The 22,559-nt window shown below is 40.3% G+C and overlaps 1 protein-coding gene across 2 annotated transcripts in view; it reads right to left on the reverse strand.

Moving 5' to 3' along the window:
* Window positions 1-3,754: 3,754 nt before the first annotated feature.
* The window catches only part of LOC131349188 (spectrin beta chain, non-erythrocytic 1-like), a 99,737-nt gene continuing 80,932 nt past the window's right edge, over window positions 3,755-22,559 (reverse strand). For both annotated transcript variants that reach the window (XM_058384637.1, XM_058384636.1), the window contains 16 exons: window positions 20,673-20,897; window positions 18,953-19,042; window positions 18,485-18,763; window positions 17,335-17,465; window positions 16,876-17,080; window positions 16,015-16,389; window positions 15,681-15,925; window positions 14,481-14,619; window positions 13,563-13,647; window positions 13,273-13,469; window positions 12,874-12,977; window positions 12,510-12,564; window positions 8,301-8,500; window positions 7,302-7,475; window positions 7,176-7,218; window positions 3,755-5,147 (listed from right to left, as the gene is read on the reverse strand). In XM_058384637.1, the coding sequence (XP_058240620.1) occupies window positions 4,962-5,147; window positions 7,176-7,218; window positions 7,302-7,475; window positions 8,301-8,500; window positions 12,510-12,564; window positions 12,874-12,977; window positions 13,273-13,469; window positions 13,563-13,647; window positions 14,481-14,619; window positions 15,681-15,925; window positions 16,015-16,389; window positions 16,876-17,080; window positions 17,335-17,465; window positions 18,485-18,763; window positions 18,953-19,042; window positions 20,673-20,897 (2,733 nt within the window). In that variant the 3' untranslated portion in view covers window positions 3,755-4,961. The remainder of the gene's footprint in view (window positions 5,148-7,175; window positions 7,219-7,301; window positions 7,476-8,300; window positions 8,501-12,509; window positions 12,565-12,873; window positions 12,978-13,272; window positions 13,470-13,562; window positions 13,648-14,480; window positions 14,620-15,680; window positions 15,926-16,014; window positions 16,390-16,875; window positions 17,081-17,334; window positions 17,466-18,484; window positions 18,764-18,952; window positions 19,043-20,672; window positions 20,898-22,559) is intronic.

Raw genomic sequence — 22,559 nt, forward strand, 5'->3', positions numbered from 1 at the left:
TAGAAAATAATGAAGTCCTACTAACATACGTACTGACTAAATAAATAGTACATGAATAAGATGTGGCGGCACAGTGGCTTAGTGGTTAGCGCATTTGGCCTCACACCTCCAGCATCCTGGGTTTGCATTGTATGTTTGTAGTTTGCGTGCTTGGTGGGTTTCCTCTGGGTGCTCCGGTTTCCTTCTACTGCCCAAAGACATGCTTCTAGGCTGATTGGAGTCTCTAAATTGCCTGTAGTGTGTGATTGTGTGAGTGAATGAGTGTGTGTGTGTGCCCTGCGATGGGTTGGCACTCCGTCCAGGGTGTATCCTGCCTTGATGCCCGATGATGCCTGAGATAGGCACAGGCTCCCTGTGACCCAAGTATAGATGGGATAAGCGTTACAGACAATGAAATGAAATGAATAAGATGTAGTATGTGTTAATGAAGTGCTGTTCATTCATGGTTAGATCCTGTACTGTTTAGTTATGTTCTGTTGGAAAGTATTGTATTGTTGATGAATTTATGAAGAAAAAAGATAAGTGTCCATTTATTATAGACAACAAGCTCCTATGGAATATTTCGCTCTCCTTCTCTTCCATGCGATTCATATTTTTTCCTACAATAACCATTAATTCATCACTATCCAGACTCGCCTTAACCCTCCTGTTATGTTTGTTTGTCAGGAAGAGCAATGATGTCCCTGGGTCAGTTTGGCCATGTTTAATTATCCGAAAGTGAAAGAAACCAAAAGAAAGCTCAATAAACATGGTTTATATCTCATTCTCTCAACTCCATTACTAAGCATTTTAATCAATATTTAGTGCAATGGTGTTCTTTACCTCTCACAGATCATGGCTCAATGAGGAAAATTTTTTCTTTTTATGGGTTGATGTCGATAAATGAACACGAGAAAACCTTTTCTGTTCAGGGTCAAATTGAGCAAATGCTAATTAAATTGCAATCAACTGAAGAAAAAACAAAAACAAAATCTATAGTCTGACACGTTACCACATGAGCAGTTAAATGATCCACAGATTACAAGCTTATGACAATGATTATGAACATTCTTCCAGGGGCTTGTTGATACGGAAAGGTTTACGGCTGTCTGCTGTCTGAACAGAGAACATCGATTCTCTGAACACAGTTGATTCTTGTAGAAATCTAGTTCTCTGAATACTTTATTGCTTTTGCGCATTAATGCAATAACCTGTGTGTGGCGGCACAATAAAGATCAGAGCGCTGAAGGTTCATCTGCGCTGTTATTCTTAAAAGCAATAAAGTGTTCACAGAAGTAGATTTCTACTTTAATAAAAGTATGTGGGCTTCAAGGAACTATAAACTTTTACGTATTAAAATGTAGAATGTACAACGGACATACAATAAGGAAATAGAAATGCAGCAGAATGAAAAGAGTAGAGTACAGTCCGTGTGTGTGTGTAATTTCACCTCTCCTCACCTCTCTGAAATTTTTAGTGCTTATGTAAAAATCAGATAGGATTCCCACAAAACTAAACAAACACAAAAAGTCCCCCCAACTCAAACCCTGACTCTTCAACAGAGATTTAAAATTCTGTTCATGGAAATACATCATACTAGTCAGTACATACACTATATTGGCAAAAGTTTTGGGACGTCTGCCTTTACATGCACATGACTGTAATATGGAGTTGGTCCACCCTTTGCAGCTATAACAGCTTCAACTCTTCTGGGGAAGGCTTTCCACAAGGTTTAGGAGTGTGTTTATGGGAATTTTCTTTTACCACTCTTCTAGAAGTGCATTTGTGAGGTCAGGCACTGATGCTGGACGAGAAGACCTCTGCTCTAATTCATCCCAAAGGTGTTCTATCAGGTTGAGGTGCAGGCCAGTCAAGTTCCTCCACACCAAACATCCATGTCTTTATGGACCTTGCTTTGTGCACTGGTGTTCCTTTCACTGGAACTAAGGGGCCGAGCTCAACCCCTGAAAAACAACACCTGAATTCAACAATTTGGAGGGGTGTCCCAAAACTTTTGGTAAATATGTTTTCTTTTTCTTTCATATCTATGTTATGTTGTGAGTTGATTGTACTGTTAAAGTAACTGTTAAGTCTTAGTTCTGCTCTTGTTGTTGTGACAGTAAATGTCCTCTTGGGGATTAATAACGTACTCTCTACTCGACATGACTATGCCGTGAAGCCTCTGTGCCGTAGTCTGGAGCGGCCATGTTTAAGGACTCGAGGTGTTTTTGGGAATTGAAGTCTAACGCTGACATTAAATCACAAGAAGACAATTATTTTTTGTTAATAAAGGAAACCTATATGTAAATGCAGAGGCAACAACTCTTTTGATTACACAAATAATTTTATGAAATACAGTTTCATTAACGAATAGTAATTAATAATCATAAATCATTAATCATTCAAAAGTGAATTCACTCTTGATTACAATGAAGTATTATTTATTATTAATCACGATCACACATTTTATTTATGCCACCCAAAACTGATTTGATTCATAATTCATTGATCTGTCAGTCAAAATAAATCTAGATTAAAAGACTGGTGTTAAAAATGTACTTAACTATATGTTTAGCTATTCTGTGTTTACATGTTCATCATTTTCTCTGCCTCAGTAGATCAATCAGGCAATGTTATTTATCCTGGTCAGAGCTCCAGTGGATCCCGGATGCTGGGAACGTGCTGGGAAAACACCCTGGACTAATGGACACTAATCTATACAGCACACTCATTTGCACCTAGGAGCAATTCAGCCACCTTGCATAGGGGGAATTCCACAGAGACGTGAGAAGAACGGGTGAAACTCCACAAAGTCCGTCATCTGAGCTCAGGATAAAACCCAGCCCTGTGGATTTCCTCCATGTTATGTACTGATCACTGACCTGATGTGTCAGAATCCTAATTCAGATCTTGGAGGTTGTTCTGATTGTATACATCTTATCTTATAAAGCATAGAGGTACTGTGAAATCCCAGGATCACTAGACTGCCACTACTGGGCTCTTGAGCAAGAACATTAAACTCCTCAGCTGTATAAATGAGATAAATGTAAGTCGTTCAGGATGTAGGCATCTGCTAAATATAAATACGCCATGCTGTCCGAACTGTCCAGTCACTGGCTGTCTTCAAACAAAGACTAAAGACCTACCTCTTCTAGAGAGTATGTCAATTCTAAGAAGGTACCGAAGACAAAAGAATCTTACGGAAAACAAACAGTAGGGGGTGCCAGGTAATGCCGGGATAAATAGAAGGGATTTTTTGCAGGCTGTCGCACTTGACCGCTCCAGGCCTGCCACTTTTGAGTGTCATTTTGGTTTGTTGTTGCTGAGAGACATCTTACTACAATAAAGCCAAGTTTCATCAAGTCTGAAGAAGTTTTATTATTTGTCGATTTGGTTAACATTTGCAAGTACATAGTAATACTAGGTATTCGGAGAAGACCCTGGACCACCCTGTGATGTGTCCACTCCAAGTCCTTTGTTCATCAGTATAATAATCCTTGTGTGCTATCTTTTCATGCTGTACTAATCCCCACAGGTTGATTGTTTTATTAGCTCCTGGTCTAGTGAACTAGCATGAAGAATATGTTTTTGCTGGCGACTAAATGTAAGTCACTCTGGATAAAGAGGAGCTGTAATTTTAAACGCAATGGAAATGTGACAGATTAAGATCTCATCATGGCCCTGGAGAATTCCCTGAACAACCTGCACATAATGCTTCATTGCTGTTGGATATAATGAACTACAAGGAAGCAAAACAAGTAAGAACAAGCAAGCGTTTTCATTTCAAAAGCATTTTAATGACTTTGCACGTATTTATAACAGATAGGCTAAAAGGCTACAGGTGCAGATCCATCCACATGAGGTCTGGCTCCATGTTTTACATAAAGAACCAGCAAGCCCCAGAGGCAATATGGCAATATTCTGATTGTGCAATAATGTTGAAAAGGTATTGTTACAATAGTTACACTGACAGATTGCGCACTATTTATCAGGTAGCTGGAGAAAGTAGCGAGATGAGAACACATGGTGCTATAGCCAACAAGCAAGTAGCTGTATTTATTTTTTCCAGTCATATGATTTCTCCCCTTCCACCCCCCCCCCCCCCAAAGAGATAACACAATCCATTTCTATACTTAACAAATGACGCCTTTTAGGAGTTACATCTATTTTCATATTTTACTCTAAATAATCTTTAAACATACAATATATTGCAACTCAAGTACAAGAAGAAAAAACTATTTTTTTTTCTTTTAAAAAAATGTTTTTTATCCTTGATAAAAGTATTCCTTCATAAGTAGCCAACATTCTGACCATTCACATATCATTAACATATCAAACATTTCAGCAAAAGCAAATAGTAGCCACTATTTTGTGGGTTTGCATCGAGACACGTTTGCTTCATACTAAGCTCTTTAATACAGAGACTGCCCTTTAAGGAAACTTATAATGACTAATGCTTTTTTATTAGTAATGTAAATTCACCAGCAGGTTAACAACTCAACGGAGTCTAAAGCACCACTGCCCTCCATCAGTAAACGCCTCACAAAACTGAGGGCAGATCCTACAAACGTCACGCACTTACAAAACGAGAGAGAGAGAGAGAGAGAGAGAGAGGGAGGGGGAGAGAGAGAGAGAGAGAGACTAGCGAGACTTAACCGCACTAAAAGCAGATATACTGAACGAAAGCAAGTACAAACAAAGAAGAGATGATAGGTGGAAAGAAAGCTTATTAATTATAATAAATTGTCTCTGAGACTTAGGAACGATTTACAGATGACTGCTCAAAGCACCTCAAACCTAAGAACCCTAAAATATTCGCTAGCTCCTTTCTTTTTAACCAAAAAAAAAAAAATGAGAGCCTACTCAGAGAAGTCTCAGGCACCAAGTGTGGGCTTTTGTCTCTGAGCTTTTTGCGTGGTGTTCCGCTTCAGGAAAAGGATGAAAGGAAAAAAAATCAAATAAAAGAAACTGCTGGGAAAGATCTATTTCTTCTTGAAGAGGCTGAAGCGCTTCTCTTTGTCTTTCTCCCGCTTGCCTGGGCTGGACTCGGCACCCATGCTTACAGAGGTGGGCAGGGTTTGGGTGCGACCCGAGGCTGGAGTGCTATGGCTGCTGATCTCCGAGGGCGTCTTGCATGAGATCACCTGGATCCATGAGTTCATCTCCTCCTGAGAGAACAGATAGATGGGGAGAGAGAACAAGTGTCAAATATCTAGCATGCCTTTGTTGATTATAGCAATTTGTATACAGAAAAATATTAAACTTTGGCTCATACAGAATCATGTACAGTATGATGTAGTGAAACGCTTTATACAACTGTGTGTTTAAAAGAAATCGAGATGAAAAATATTTCAAATAGAACCTAAAAATTAAATAAAAAATAAGGCAAAAATAGCATAATAAGGAAATAAATGCAGTTGACTGTATAATAAAGTACAACCTAAAATAATAGATACAATTTGGGAGAAATAAAAAGAATAAACTATATTGCCAAAAGTTTTGAGACCTTTGACTTTTCATGAACATGAACTTTAATGACATCCCATTCTAAATCTTTAGTTTTTAATATGGAGTTGTCCCACCCTTTGCAGCTATACCAGCTTCAACTCTTCTGGGAAGGCTTTCCACAAGGTTTAGGAGTGTGTTTATGGGAAATTTTGACCATTTCTCTAGAAGCACATTTGTGAGGTCAGGCACTGATGTTGGACGAGAAGGTCTGGCTCACAGTCTCCGCTCTAATTCATCACAAAGGTGTTCTATCAGGTTGAGGTCAGGATTCTGTGAAGTTCCTCCACACCAAACTCACTCATCCATGTCTTTATGGACCTTGCTTTGTGCACTGGTGCACAGTCATGTTGGAACAGGAAGGGGTCATCACCAAATTGTTCCCACAAAGTAGGGAGCATGAAATTGTCCAAAATGTCTTGGTATGCGGAAGCATTAAGAGTACCTTTCACTGGAACTAAGGGGCCGAGTCCAACCCCTGAAAAACAACCTCACACCATAATTCTCCCTCCACCAAACTTTACACTTGGCACAATGCAGTCAGGCAAGTACCGTTCTCCTGGCAACCACCAAACCCAGACTTGTCCATCGGGATTGCCAGACAGAGAAGCGTGACTGGTCACTCCAGAGAATACGTCTTCACTGTTCTCGAGTCCTGTGGCGGCGTGCTTTACACCACTGCATCCGACACTTTGCATTGCACTTGGTGATGTAAGGTTTGAGTGCAGCTGCTCAGCCATGAAAACCCATTCCATGAAGCACACTGTTCTTGAGCTAATCTGTAGGCCACATGAAGTTTGGAGCTCTGTAGCTATTGACTCTGCAGAACGTTGGTGACTTCTGCGCACTGTGCACCTCAGCATGCGCTGACCCCGCTCTGTGATTTTACATGGCCTACCACTTCGTGGCTGAGTTGCTGTTGTTCCCAATTGCTTCCATTTCATTATAATACCACTAACAGGTGACTGTGGAATATTTAGTTTGAGGAAATTTCACGAATGGACTTAGATAGGTTGATGGTAGCAACCTATCATGGTACCACGCTTAACATAGCTCCCAAGAACCCATTACATTATGACCACTGACAGGTGAAGTGAATAACACTGATGATCTCCTCATCATGGCACCTGTTAGTGGGGGGGGATATATTAGGCAGCAAGTCAACATTTTGTCCTCAAAGTTGATGTGTTAGAAGCAGGAAAAATGGACAAGCGTAAGGATTTGAGCGAGTTTGATGAAGGGCCAAATTGTGATGGCTAGACGACTGGAGCAGAGCATCTCCAAAACTGCAGCTCTTGTGGGGTGTTCCCGGTCTGCAGTGGTCAGTATCTATCAAAAGTGGTCCAAGGAAGGAACAGTGGTGAAGCGGCGACAGGGTCATGGGCGGCCAAGGCTCATTGATGCACATGGAGAGTGAAGGCTGGCCCATGTGATCTGATTCAACAGACCAGCTACTGTTGCCCAAATTGCTGGATGTGGTTTAGTCCACCAGTATAGGACCAGCACTGGGTATAGGGCATGACCGTTATCTAAACTGGATTTCATTTTGTAATTAGTTTAAATTAAATATGTCGTATAAACATACTACTGTGTAAATGATGACAACATAACACACAACTTTGTACTTTGACAACAAATGTAGTCACTTCCACACCTATGATTAGAACAACAACAACAAAAAAAAAACTTACATCATCTTTGGCTTGGAAGAGATACTCATTTCCATTCGAAACTCTGAAAGAGAAAACAAAGAAAGAAAAGCTTAACAAAAAGTGCACAGAAATGTTGAATATAAAGCTAGATGTAAAATGCCTCACTTGAGTTTGAAGACGTGTTTCTTCTTCTTGTAGTCAACGGCAACCTCGCATGTAGATTCCTTCAGACTGATGGGAACTTCACCATGGTACGGGATTCCCTGACCAGCACTTTTGCTGTCTTTGTAAAAGCCCATCTCTTGGTTATTTATCACACAGTAGACATTGTGCCAAGATCTGCAACAGAGATTACAATTTGTGTCATGCAAATATATTAACATTAGAAGTCACCATGTACTACACAGTTAAAAAATGGTTTCAAGTGAGCCACGAACAGAACTCTGAGGCCATCTTGACCACAGACACACTCAAACTGGACTGCCGAAGACTAGGGGGAAATTTGTAGTGATTTATAAATCACCAGTTTGGGTGAGTCTGTGCTCCTGCTAGCCTCAGATTTCTCTTCTTGGGCGATAGGAGTGCAAACTAATGTGCTCTTCTGCTGTTGTAGCCAATCCACCATCAGGTTTGATGTTTTGATGCTTTTCTGCTCACCACAGTTTTGACGAGTGAATAACTAGACTTCCTGTCAGCTCAAACCTGTCTGGTTATTCTCCTTCAAGCTGCTTCCAACAAGGTGTTTCAGCCTGCAGACCATCTGGATCACTGGATGTTTTTTGTTTTATTGCATCCTTCTCTAGAGATGGTTGTGTGTGAAAATTTCAGTAGATCAACAGTTTTGGGTACCAACAACTAGCACCAACAGATAAAGTCACAGAGATCAGACTTTTCCATATTCTAATATGCTCTTAACCTGTATCTGCATGATGTTTTTGCATTACTGCTACAAAATACATTTGTTCATGATGAATTGTCCATTTTTAAATGATTGTCAGCATTTATGGAGTTGTTGTTTGGCGCACTGCACTACGCTCATCCTCACTCAACACTTAGGCAGCCTAAGCTCATCCATGAAACCCCAGGCCTGAGACAACATGGAATGCTACTGCTAGTGCATTGCAATCTGCTAATAGCGCTTAGCACATGTATTGTAGTTCACACCTATTGGATGCTTTCTTGTTGTGGCCCTCCCACTCATGTTTGCGGTTCAGGAAGCCCTCAATCTGTGCCGCAGCCGTGTCCTGGGACTTGGTTGGTAGTGTAGCAGCTTGACCCACTTTCCCCTTGCGGCTTCCTGTCGGAGAGGAGCCTGGACTGGACTCGGCCACGCCGTTAACTACGTCGCTTCCTCCTGTGTCCTCCTAGTGTATAGAGAGAAAGTTAGACACTGTGCTCTTCAGTCAGAAACATCTCACACCATGCTTACACACAGTCTATTGAGCAAAGCAGTGTGCATCAGAGTCTGAGGCTGTGTAGAAACATCAGCGTAGTAACTGTGAATCTACACTCAGTTGTCAGTTCCACTTCCTTAAACAAATCTGGTCTAATAGTGGTCACTTTCCAGTCACGGATAGAATAAAGGGGACTGATAAACTGTATATCAGCACAGTCAGTAACTGCCGACCTGCAAAGTGCACTATTAATGTATAAATGTAATAGAAAGTAAACACATCTACTGTAAATGCAACTGAGTGTAAACTAATGCTGCTACAGCAGCCTCCGATTGTTAAATCTGAATTTAACAATAAATAGCACACAAAGACAATTAAAGTCGGATTCAATTTCTTTCTTTCTTTAAATCAATTTATCCGTTCTGTTTTGTCCGATGATAACAGAGACCGGCTTTGCTATTTATTCTCTGCTTCTCAAACCAGGTGAGCTCCAGAGTGTAGCAGAAACAGCCCAGATGCTTTTGATTAGACTTGATCAAAGCCAGAAAAACAGAAGAGAGCGACATGCGTAATTAGATTGCATTAGAAACGGCACGCCATGTGGCCACTCGACTGGCAATCGGTCAGCAGGAGAAAACAGCCAGCAGAATAAAAAAAATAAAAACGCAAACAATCTCTGAAATTGCTTGAGTACATCAGTAATCGTTCATATCATTGGCAGAGGAAGTGAAAGAGATCACGGCAATCACACCCACTCAAAGCTTTCAGTTTATTACCCCGTTCTGAGCTCCTCTGGACAGGACCAATCCCAACTGCTTTAATACGGAGCCTTTTCGGAGGCTGGATCAATCCTAGGCACCATTTCCGGGCACTTCAACACGACACACACTTCCTAAATTGTGCTAAATATTCGCAAGTGAATGAACTCTGAAGGCTGTATGGTGTATAAGGTGGTGGAAGTGGTATTGAAGTAACCACAAAAGACGTCAATATACAGTGAATCTTTTCTTAAATCCTATTAAGACATAAAATAAGTCAAATGTCTGTTGAAATCTGTTGCAGTAACTGTGTTAACTAGCATTTAATGCTGGCTAAAGAAATTAAAATTGCACTGAATATCTACATGTATACTAAAATTTAGATACAGACACAAAAGATGTATTAAATAATAAAGACATATATATTAAAAAAAGAAAATAGAGAGAGAGGATGATAACCAAGAAAATGAATATGAAAGATGTATTAATAGGAAAATGAATGACAACCCATAAAGCAATCCCAAGAATGACACTGGATTACAATGTTAACCACCAACATTAATAAACAGAATAAACATAAAATAATCAACATGGTAACAATGACATGCACGTAACATAAAAACCACATGAGCAACAAAAATCTGGGTGAAGCAAACATGGACGGGTTTATATGGAGGGGTGGGGTGGGGTAGGGTTAGTCACTAGGACAAGAAAAGATGGTTTTTAGGAACAAATATTAGTTGGACAAAGATGATGGTTTTTAAGAGTTAGTTTAAAAACAATGAAACAAAAAATCTAAATCGACCCAAAACTTTATGGTAAGGGACAAATTTACGCCTTACTCTGGGACCCTGGTTTCCTGTCTAAATCTTTTTGAAAGAAATGATCTGAAACTGCTGGGAAAACAAATGTTCAATATACATGTAGATATTTACATGTACATACAGTGTAGATGCTGATTTAAAACAAAAACAAAACAGCTTCTGTTTGTGAATACAAAAAAAAAAAAGTGGTCATCTGAATGCCTGAACAATCATGAAGGCTTGGGTTTAGGTGGTGATAGAAATGGATTAAAGCTAAAATAAATATGATACAGCAGCGATAATTACTGATGATTTCCAGCTTAAATCCGAGATCTTGAAGTACTAGTTCTTGGTTATCCTTGCTGAGTACCAACAGAAAATTTGCCTCTTTGGTACTGTAACCTCACGCTGATCACACTATATAAAGACCCGGCTACCTCACTCTTTCCTCAAGAAGTTGAGACTGTGGATTCATGTAAAGCACTCTAACACAGATTTAGATAATGCTAATTCTAGTGCTCAAACTTAATCTAGATGTTCTGTACCCTTACCACAGACATGATCTGGTGATGACTGAGCTCACTAGGAAGCTCCTTTGCTACACTTTTGCAGCAGGAACAGAAACGGATATCTCCACTTCCCGTTCATCTTTCTGGAGTGGGAAGAGCATGGGGTTTCCTAAGTTGCAGTGAAAAGGAGACCGTAGTCGGCATGGAACCAGTGCAAACCCCTGTAGTGAAACCTGGGAATTTTTCACCACAGCTTGGCTTGGTGGTGTCTGGATGTTCTGACACATCTGTCAGTTATATCACAAAGGCAAGTGATTACAAGCTGTACATTTTCTCTAGCAAAGGATTTATTTACAGATGACTCCCAAAGAGTTAAATAATCAGAATGGCCTTGTTGCTGGTACTCTGGGAGGACGGAAAAATATCCCGTATTTAGAAAGAAAGAAATTTCACTTTCGTGCCTTATGTGTAATTTTGTGTTCCTACTGTATAGTATTGTACATTTGTCTTAATTCAATTTCAAGCTGTAGATAGTTCTGTTGTTAAACGAAGCTAAATTAACGACAGACAGTAAAGCGAACGGGACGCATGATACATCCTGAGGTGGGAATTCAGGGGAGGACTAAGACTTCATATAGTTTATCATTAAAATCCTTAAATATTCAACTGAAAGAAAGGCTGATACCCTAAGTTTCTACTAAAGGTTGCATAAAAAAATGAACATTTCATTAACAGTCGGCGCATGATGATAAAAGGAACTGTCATGATTTAAAAGACTTCTACCATTTTCTAGATTCTGCAAAGCTCTACATCATTCTACATCTATACTGACATTCTTGAAATATTTGCTGGAATATCTTGGGATGAAATCATGAAACATTTTTCCGGAATTTCGGATGCTGAAATCTCTCCTAGTGATAGCAAACAAGAGAAACCTTATTAACGTGTCATTGCCTATGCTTCTGTCAATCCATACATGTTCAGCCTTATGCCTTATCGACATGTGGCAACTTAACTCAATAACTTAGTGCTAGGGTACCTAGCCAGGTGAGTTACAAAACAGCCGTTGCGGCTCTCAAGCATTTAAAAGCAGCAATATTACTGCTCTTCTACAGTACATCATACACCAGAGACCAATATATAGATAATCCATGAACCATTTATAAGATGGACAACATGTGCTCCTTCAATATTTACAACATTTTTCTGCTGGACACTTTTGTGAGCTTATTTGCTGTATGAAAAGCTGTCAGAGGGAGAATTCTGACTGATGGTAGGTAGGACGAAGCTTACAAACTGAAGAGCGATTTTGTTTCCTGCTGTGTGGAAAGTGCTTAAGAGTGACGTTATATTCAATCACTGTGAGATCTCTCAGTATGAACAGATCGTGTGTCGATAGCCAAAATGGTGTGTTCGTAACAAAAATGAGAGAACATATCACTTCAGCTCCTATATCTACTGCACAGGCTCCGTCTCCAGGGCCAGCACGATGCTGACCTCCCTTAGCTCAGGTGAGTCCAATCTCCGGTTCTATCTGGATAAGATTAGACACCCATGTCCTAGGCTTCACAGCAGCACAAAGAGAATCAGCGTCATGTCGTCCATCTTATAAAGAGTTTATGTGACAGACAAAGATAATGGAATCATATACACTGCTAGGAGGAGGTTATACAGGCTACAGGGACCCATCTGCAACAAAGCTACCTATCTAAAAGCCTTCTACCTGCTAAAAAGCAGACAAAGCAGCAGAAAAAAAAAACGGTGAGAAACTGGGAATGAGTGGGATATTAAGCAACGTGGACTGGACATATTTCCTGCTCTTCCATAGAAGGTGAGTTCACAGTCCTGTGGTGCCTCGGCGACTGTGAAAACTCGAGTAGCTTTGGTAGGCTTGGGAACGGTAACTAACCCGGGGAGAGTCCTGCTCTGGTGGCGGTCCATTCTGAGATACCTGCTCGCTCTCTCTAGAAACACACACACACACACACACACACACACACATTCTATTAAAACTGACAATCTGCATATATACTTGTAGTTAAAGTAAATTAATAATTTAATTATGAATTTTGTAATCACTAATAAAATACATCTGTGTTTGAAGGTAGTTAGAAGCTTGGATAAAAAAATGATGTTGAGATTATAGTAATATCATATACTGTATGAACATTAAAAATAAGCTCCAACATTGCGGGATCAAACACTTTTTTCTAAAAGTTTCAAATTCCTTAATTAGGGCATAACCTACACCTACTACATCAAATTAAAATCACCTCTGCTGTGTCGAAGCCGTCTCAGTAGGTGGAGCTTCTGCAGCTTGAGCCTGTCTCTTCCTTTCCTCTTCCTCTTGCTGTCTTCTCACTTCCAGTAATTCCATCTAGACAGACAGACACAGACAGACAGACAGACACACACACACAGACAGACATAGAGAGACAGACAGACAGACACACAGACAGGCACAGAGAGAAAGACAGACAGACAGACACAGACAGACACAGACATAGACAGACACAGACAGACAGACACAGACACAGACAGACATGCAAACAGACAGACACAAAGAAAGACACACACACGTCAAACGTCATATTAATATCCCGGAAAACCCCTATTTTCAATGCCTATAGTTTTCTTCATCACAGTGACTGAACATTTCCGCTCCCTCTCACCGTGGTAAGTCTCTCCAGAGCAGCAAAGCGTTCCTCCCAAGTAGCAGCCGACTTCTCGAAAGCCTCGTGCCTCTTGATGAGCTTCTCCACCTCGTCCACACTCTGACCCACCTCTCGACTGGACAGGTAAGGCTCCTGGCCCAGCAGCCACGCCTCAGCCACGCCAGCATCCCGCGAGAACTGGTGCATCTCCAGAACTGACGCCAAATCACATCCGGTCAAACAACCAGACTACCACCACATACCACAGCATGAGTGTATTCTGTTACATCAGATCTAACTAGACTCACCCAGCCGCAGCCATTCCCATCTGTCCTCCCACTTGTCGATCATCTCTTTTCTCTTGTCCGTCAGCTGGAGCAACTTTTCTTTGATCTGAGCAGACAGAAGAAATGCCATGCTAGAGAAATGACTGATGATTAAAAACAGTGGGCACATGTGTCAGTACTGTGTGTACCTGAAGTGTGCTTATAAATAAAATGCTATTAATCATCATTTTCATGTCATTTCAAATAACGGAGACAGGAACTATACATCCTGAATGCTTAAAATTTAGTAATGTCTTAAAATGTCATTACAAAAAGGGAGAAAAAAGGATTCAATCAGAATCACTGAGCAAAATTACTTTTACATACAAACAATGTGGTAAAATAAAACTTTTAAGAATTTTGCATTTTCTTTTAAATGTAGTGAAAGTCTTTGGATGAAAAATTCATACACTCAACATTCAGCCTTCCTTCACAAACTCTGGATGCTGGAACCTTCAATTCAATTCAATTCTATTCAATTCAAATAGATTTTATTTGTATAGTGCTTTTAAAAACAGAAAAGCGGGATTGCTTATAATTTTTTTAATATAATTATATAAAAATTCAGAGTAAAAATGACAAAGTTTAAAATTTTAATTTAGATTTATTCCTAATGAGCAAGCTAGAGGCGATGATGATGAGGAAAAACTCCCTGAGACGATATGAGGAAGAAACCTTAAAAGGGAACCCATCCTTATCTGAGTGACACTGGACAGTGTGACTATAAAGCATTTCCTTTCTAAAACTGTATATAGTATTAAGTGGAATTGTGTAATGAGGAGCCTTTAAAGTATTAGTGTAATTTCGGCATTCATTATAGACTTAACATAAATCCACTGCACTAGCTTATGTCAGAAACAGTAGTGAGTAAAGATACAGAAGCATACACGTTATTCTCACCTCTTCAGAAGCGTAGTGTTTTCGAGAAAGCAGGCTTTTGCCCAGCTCCACGCAGGAAGTGAAGCTGTCATTGCGAGCATCGATCTCAGCCTTGATGCCTTGGTGATTGTTCATTAAAAGCTCCACGGATGAAACGTCCCTAAATAAACCAAAAGGACATCTTTGCTTCTGCATCTTGAACCCAAACATCTGATAAGCATTAGGAGAGGATCCAGACACTGGCGGATAATGGTGCTAAAATCTTATCGCTTTGCTTTGCCTCTTGTTCATTTCCTTCTAGCTTCAAACCACATTACTCTTCCGCCTGCATCTTTTCAACCTGACCAAATTCTTCTCGTCAGTCCCTCCAGGATTTTATGTGATTGCAGAACACAAAATAATTTGTATGATTTTGCAGAGTTCCACACAAGTACAGCAATCACAGAAAGTCATTACATACGTGATTTCACTGGTAGGTGTTTATAAGTAGAATCCTATGCTAACATTTGCACCAATTCAAGCAAAAGCACAACAAATGCCACGAGTTGCATCAAAATCAAGCATTTTTGGGCGCAATTTCTTGGACAATCACACAAAAAATAAACAAATCCTGGAAGGTCTGACCTGCAGTCCATCCTGATGGTCTTTACTGTTACTTGCATTCCATCAAAATCCATTACATGATAATAGCAATAAATAAATAAACATATAGCGCTTTTCACATTGCACTAAACCCTGGGTTGTCGTCACTCTGAACCTTGACTTAGAAAGTATTAATTTTCCTCTCTGATGTGAAAGTGTGAGACAAGCCATCATTTAAACACTGTATTTAATCCACTCAGGTTTTTTGAAGGCACAAGTTTGGGAATGTACAGTGTGAAATGTTAGATTATAAATATCTAGGATTAACAGATTAAAGTATGAGCAGTTTTAACTGTTGGACTAGATTATTTGGTTTTTATAGTAACCCAGAGTTAAATATATCAAATGTGAAAAGCCCTTGTGTAGTAGTTTCTATTATATAATTTTCAGCATCCTAATAATTCACTTCCTTGATTTTTTTAATTAATTATTTGCTCAGGAATACTGCAGACTCAACACCAACCATACAGTTATTTAAGATTCAGGTCCTAGAAACAACTTCTAACTGCTCTAAAGGTGCTGTATGTTGAAGGAAAAAAATAATTATGAGCAGCTCACTGCATAAATCCTGTAGTGTACCTGGGTTTCTCCTGGGCATCAATGAGCCGGATGACATCCTCCATCCAAAGCATGAGATCACGCACCATGCTAAAGAAGCGGAACTTGTCGTTGGTGTCGATGAGACGCACACGGCGAGCGTCGCATGCTTCCAGCAGAGAACGCCAGGCCTCCAGGACCTCCGCCTCACGCCTCTGGATATCCTCAGCCTTATCTCCTGCATAGGCTGACTGCAAACGTGCCGCATCCTCCTGCAGCTGCTTAACCTGGGGCACAGACAGCAAAACACGTTAAAATATTTTAAACCTGCCAGAGTTAGAAATAGTGAAAGAATCTCACATTCAGGGATCCCCACCTGTGTTCCCAGAGCCTGTATGTCATGTTCGAAGGTGGTGTGCATTCTCTGCAGTGCCTCCACGGTGTTCTGGTCTCTGCCCAACTCTTCTGGGAGCTTCTTGTGTTTGTCTAGGATGCGTCCCAGCACCTCCTTGGCATCGTGGTAGAACTTGTGCAGCTCATAAGATGCAGCCAGGATCTGCGTACGAGTGTCGATTAACTCCAGCAGGTCGGCCCAAGCCTCGTTGAGTCCGTCCTTCCACTCGGCGATGGTGGCGGCGTCGGCGTGGCCCGAGTTGATCAGTTCGTCGGCCATCTTGTTAACTGCGTCAGCGCGCTCCTGCCCGATGTTTCCTGTGTCACGGGCAAACTCTCGGAAACGCTCCTGTAGCATCTGTATATTATAAAAATAATTCAACAACAAGGATAATACAGTGGAGCTTAAAATGACAGAATCTAAACAAAGTGTTTGCTTCCTATGTGTTTTTTTATGACCTCTTAATTCCAGCATCTGTTAAAACATTATTCCAGCAGCTAAAAACACATCTTCTAGCAGTGTCCAGCAATGTAGGATGTGGTAAAAAAAATCAGATAGTACGAGTTCTGTGCAGGCTTTGGTCTTGCTACATGGCTGTCATGTGCATATTGGCATTACCTTAGAAAATTTACCTCAAGGAGAAATAAATCATTCACAAAATCCAATCCAACTTAAATCCAAAGCACCTTTAACCAACATTTTAGAAAGTCTGTGCTGTATTCTTAGTGTGAACCTGATAATGTCATTCCAAACCTACAATACTTTACTAATCTGGATGCAAGTGCAAACCCAAATGATAGAAAACACAAAGCTATGTGCCAGGATATAGGTCAGAGGTCTTACAGTGACATGTTCGTAGTCCTGTCCGAGTTCGTGAGATCCTGCCACCACCTCTCTCTCTGCGATCCACTGCTCCAAATCATCCACCTCACGGTTCAGCTGGAACAGGCAGGATCTCTCGTCCAGCTTCCCACGTCTTTCTTCAGACAGGTCCTTCAGACCGGCATACAGCTTGTCCACTTGAGATTGACGCATGCTGATTCTCTCACTAATGAATAATACAACGATCAAGTTTCTCATTATCATAATAATAATAACGCGTAACTGGTTCACTCCTAAAACACATCTAGGACAAATGATTCAGTGTAAAAGCGACAACGTCTCTAAGGCACAATATACCGAAAACTCAACAAAATGAGGTTCAGTCACTAACAAGATCTGACATGAGTCTTTTTTCCTGTAAATCATCCTGCTATCCCTCTGCACCCTACAGTACATAAGACTCCACAACCAAACCCTCACCTTTCTGGGTGTCCAGCAGCCACTAAAGCCCTGCTGGTTTTCGAGAGTTGGTGCACAGTCTCAGCATAGTCCTCCACCGCCTGCTCCAGGATCTGGTGTTTCTTCAGCATGGCCACAGAGCTCTGCTCATCCTGCTCAGAGCGGTGGAAAGAGCAGGAAATAAAGACAGAAAGAAAGAGAGAGACCGTGGCAAACAAGGTGTAATTAGATGAAATGCGAGCCAGGATTTGTCTAATATCATGCACTGCAAAATATTACCTGGCTAATTAGCCTATGTTTCTATCTATCTAGCAATATTCCATACTGTTGTTACATATTATAACAGCTAAATGTTAGCTAGCTTGCTATAAAACTTAGTGTCACATTAGTGTTTGTATATAATACAGAGACTAATAATTAGTCTATATTAGCCAATGCTTTGGCTATCATTAGCTAGCTTGTAAACAAACTCCACAAATGATGTTAGTGTTACTGTCAGCTAAGATAACTACCTAGCAATCCACTGGAAATACTAGTCTAATTTTTAATTGACTTCATCTAGCCTCTGTCTATTTGTCCTCTTATTTTGTACTGACCCAAGAACAGATTTACATTTTGAACCTTCAGCAGTTGCTAGTGAGGTACATTTTCATTGTAGATCTGATGCACTGATAACTTGAAGTAAACAAAATAATCAACCAATACTAATACGATCCTTTACAAGTACTACTCTGTGATTTTGTTTGTCAGCATTTTCTCTCTCCTTCCCTATTTTCAATAAGTCAAAACACTTCCAGTAAATCACAGAATGGACGCTTTGAAGGAGTGTCCCAAAGACCAAGACCAAGTCTTCCTCCTAAATATATTGTACTGTTCAAGAGGGTCTGCAAATATTTATCCTGAGCATCTAATACCCTAGTATCTGAATGTCTGTTGTTGAGTCTTATTAAAATTCTACTTTATTAGACATAATGTCTTGTTATAGGAAAGTTATTAGAAATTATAGCGGCTGCTTTGGGACTAAGCACTCTTCTGCATGAATTAGGAACCCAAATAGATTCCATTTAAATGGTCCTTATGCCTTGTCCTATTTGACTACAGGAATCATATATTTTTGACAAGGGACTGCAAGCAGCATTGCTTCAGAAACACTAATAACCATCTTCCTCACCTTTGCCTTTTCTTCTGACATCATGTACAGCTCCTGCTCGCTCATCCAGGCCTCAGCCTCCGCTGCATCGAAGTAGTATTGCTGGGCTTTGTGTGCTTCCTCCAGGCGTCTGTGGCGCTTCTCCACTTCCTCCTGGATCAAGCTCCACAGCCGCTTCAGCTCATCTAACCGCTGGCGGATTGTTGCACTGACAGGACTGTTGTCCTTCAGGATATGCGTGCTTCTTTCAAAAATGTCATCATAACGTGGCTGGTGACCCTGGATCTCCTTCTGAAGAGTCTATTGAGGCGATGGGAATACAGGCGGAGGTACTAAACAAAATAACCTACACTGATGCTGCTAATATAGAACATGTAGTGTAGATACTTATGGGGTTAGTCGCTGAGATTTTAAATAACTTAAAGATTTCTTTAAAAGGCTATAAGACCTGAGATTTTTGTTTTGATATTTCAGTAATTTAACACTCACCTGATTCTTCTTAATGAGCAGCTGAACAGTTTGTAAATTATTGCCATGTTCTGTAGATGTGGCCATCGGCATTCTCTCTTCAACCCAGAGCTTAAAAACAAATAAATATTTATAACACACATGAAATCATCCTTCTTATGCAGCCCTAACAACGTTTCATACATTTTTAATGAATTTCTGAATGATCGTTTTGAATTACTCTTCGATCATCAGCCGATATATTCAAGGCTGATTTATACTTCTTGGGGTGTAAACTTACTCCGAATCTCATGAGCCCTACCACTATGCTCCATGGGAATATTCAGGCTCCTCAATCTCTTGAGCTTGAGATGTTAATACATTTGTTTGTACCTGCATGTGATTTTTTTAATGGAGTTCTTTCATATATACTTATAGATTATATTTCCAAAATAAAAACGAGCTAAAGCAGGTGATCAAGCGTTTACTGAAGATAAATCAGCGATCGTGGGCTTCGTTTGTTTTACAAGGCCACTCATGCAACTTAAACTTTTTTTTAGCATATAGCAGAACTTCAATCCTAATACACACCTCTAGCCTCAACCAGACGCCAACAAGAACAAACAATATTGTGACAAAAACAATTGTGTTGTAGTATTTATCAGTTCATTTCAAATATCACATCTCATGTCCACTAATATACGGTTATTCAAGATAAACACATCAGATAGGGGGCAGTGTAATGGATGCAGACGTGACAAAGAAACGTGTTGTTGCATTCAATTATTTTCTATAGCGATAATCCTACAGATTAATCCTAATCCTGAGTCTGAAGTCTATCCCAGGAGACTCGGGGCACGAGGAGGGAGACACTTTGGACAGGGTGCCAGTCTATAGCAGAGAGCACACTCTCACACACTTAAACAATGCAGACAATTTAGAGATCAGCCTTTGGACTGGGGGAAGAAACCAGAGGAAACCCCTGAAGCGCACAGAGAACACAGAACTCCATGTACACAGGGTGGAGGAGGAACTCAAACCCCTGTAAGGCAAATATACTAATCCCTAAGCCACTGTAAACCCCCTCCCCCTACAATAATTTATTCTTAGATATGGATCGTAGTGAGTGCTTATAATTTTACACCTCTTTCAATTTCAGATCCTCAAACTGATTCTATCTGCTACTGAACAACATCTGGTTTGGGTTTAGTATTATTTACGAACAGGTTTGGGTTTAGTATCATTTACTAAAAGGTTTGGGTTTAGTGTTATTCACTAAAAGTTCTGGGTTTAGTATTATTTACTAAAAGTTCTGGGTTTAGTATTATTTACTAAAAGGTTTGGGTTTAGTATTAATTACTAAAAGTTCTGGGTTTAGTATTATTTACTAAAAGGTCGGGGTTTAGTACTGTTCACTAAAAGTTCTGGGTTTAGTATCATTTACTAAAAGGTTTGGGTTTAGTGTTATTTACTAAAAGGTTTGGGTTTAGTATTAATTACTAAAGGTTCTGGGTTTAGTACTGTTCACTAAAAGTTCTGGGTTTAGTATTATTTACTAAAAGTTCTGGGTTTAGTATTATTTACTAAAAGGTTTGGGTTTAGTATTAATTACTAAAAGGTTTGGATTTAGTATTAATTACTAAAGGTTCTGGGTTTAGTATTATTTACTAAAAGGTCTGGGTTTAGTACTATTTAGGGCTCATCCCAAATCGAGCATTAGCCGAGACATTTCCTTAACAATTAGCGGCGCAGTTCGACTCACAATCTCGTCCTCCACATCACGGTTGAACTGGTGGATCTCGCGCGAGGCCATCAAGTTGCTCCGGCGTTTCTTCAGTGGCTCCTGCAGCTGGTGGAACTTTTTCTCCACGCTGCAGCGCCGGCCGTCCACCTCGTCTGAGCCCTTGCCCTCCTGGCTGAGTGCTTGGGCCTGTGTGCGGAGCTCCTCCACCTCCTTCTGCCTCACCTCCACTTGGCTTTCTAGCATCTGCAGGAGAGCAGAAAGGAAGGAAAGACGAAATGAAAATCTGGAGCAACCTCTCCCCATATCTCACACATCGAATAATGCATGCTCTCTCTCTCACACACACACAGACACACACACACACACACTAACTTGCACAATGCCAAGATCATTTTCTCATCATGTACAATACCGCACCAGATCACATGTATATCACAGATAGACTTACACATATTCACACTGTACTCTCAGCATTCTCCTTTCTCCCTGACACACACACATCCACATATGGTGGACTAACACACACACACACGTACGCATGCATGCATACACTCGCATGTACTCGAGTCATCTACAGCCTCACTGAGAGATGCTGAAAGAGAGCTTGCATAACTGTGAGGGGAGGAGGAGGGTGTGATTACGCAATCGCTGGTGTGAACTGCTTTAGTGATGCTCGAGCACCAGCTATGAATGAGCCACAGTGAGAGTCCGGGAGCTTCCAATTCTCATTAATTTCTCTACTGGTTCAAACAATTTCAACAACTGGAATTTTCTACCGAGCCACTAACAAATACCAAACAAATAAAACCAGAACAACAGAATCACTTTATATTCATGAGGAAATACTTATCAAAAAGCTATAAACGTGTGCAAACGTTCAGGTATAGTGAAAAATCTATTAAAGAGATACTTATAACCCTTACAGAGGAAACCAGTTAAGGAGTTTACTGAAACAGGCTACTTTCTAAGGGAACAGAAATCCACTAGACGAGTTCTTAACTTGGGGGTTTGTGACTTCCTGGCGACCCTCATGGGACTTTTATTTTGAAAGAGTATATAAAATACTCGCCATCAGCGACATGATCCAACTAAATAACTGCTGATCGGAAGACATTACATGTTCTGAACAAATCTGGACTGAACCTGTGTGCACAATTATTAGGCAAGTTGTATTTTTGAGGATTAATTTCATTATTGAACAACTACAGTGGTCTCGGTTAACCCAAAATGTTAAAAAAACCTCAAACCCGAGTATGTAAGGAAGTAAAAGTGAGGTTTTGGCTTTCTTAGGAGAATATCTACGTGTGCCCAATTATAAGGCAACTATTAGTGTCCAGAATTTTTTATGCGACTAAATGAAAAACAACAAATTTATCATCTGACTTGTTTATTTTCATCGGTCAAAGTGAGAAGAGTAAACAAACAGCTCAAAATTTACAAATAAACATTTCAGTGACCAGTATAGCCACTCTTCCTTTCTATGACACTCATAAGCCTTCCATTCATGGAGTCTGTCAGTTTCTTGATCTGTTGAGGATCGACTTTTTGTGCAGCAGCAGCCACAGCTTCCCAGACACTGTTCAGAGAGGTGTACTGTTTTCCTTCACTGTAAATCTCTGGTTTAAGAAGAGCCCACAAGTTCTCGATAGGGTTTAGGTCAGTTGAGGAAGGGGGCCAGAAGTTCATGGTATCATCAGACTCGATCATTTCTTAAATGCCGCTCTGCTTTTGTAAGGACATGGGCTTTACATTTTCACACCTTTAAACCTGACGCTGAACATAAACTGTGATTGGTTGCTTTACATGTCAGTCAGATGCTACCTGGGTGGTCCTTAGCCAATAAAGGCTACTATAAAATCCATATCTTCTGCTGTCAGTCTGAAGTTCAGGCTATGCGACACTAGG

The sequence above is a fragment of the Hemibagrus wyckioides genome, linkage group LG29 (assembly GCF_019097595.1).
Source record: "Hemibagrus wyckioides isolate EC202008001 linkage group LG29, SWU_Hwy_1.0, whole genome shotgun sequence".
In the NCBI taxonomy this organism is placed as follows: Eukaryota; Metazoa; Chordata; class Actinopteri; order Siluriformes; family Bagridae; genus Hemibagrus; species Hemibagrus wyckioides.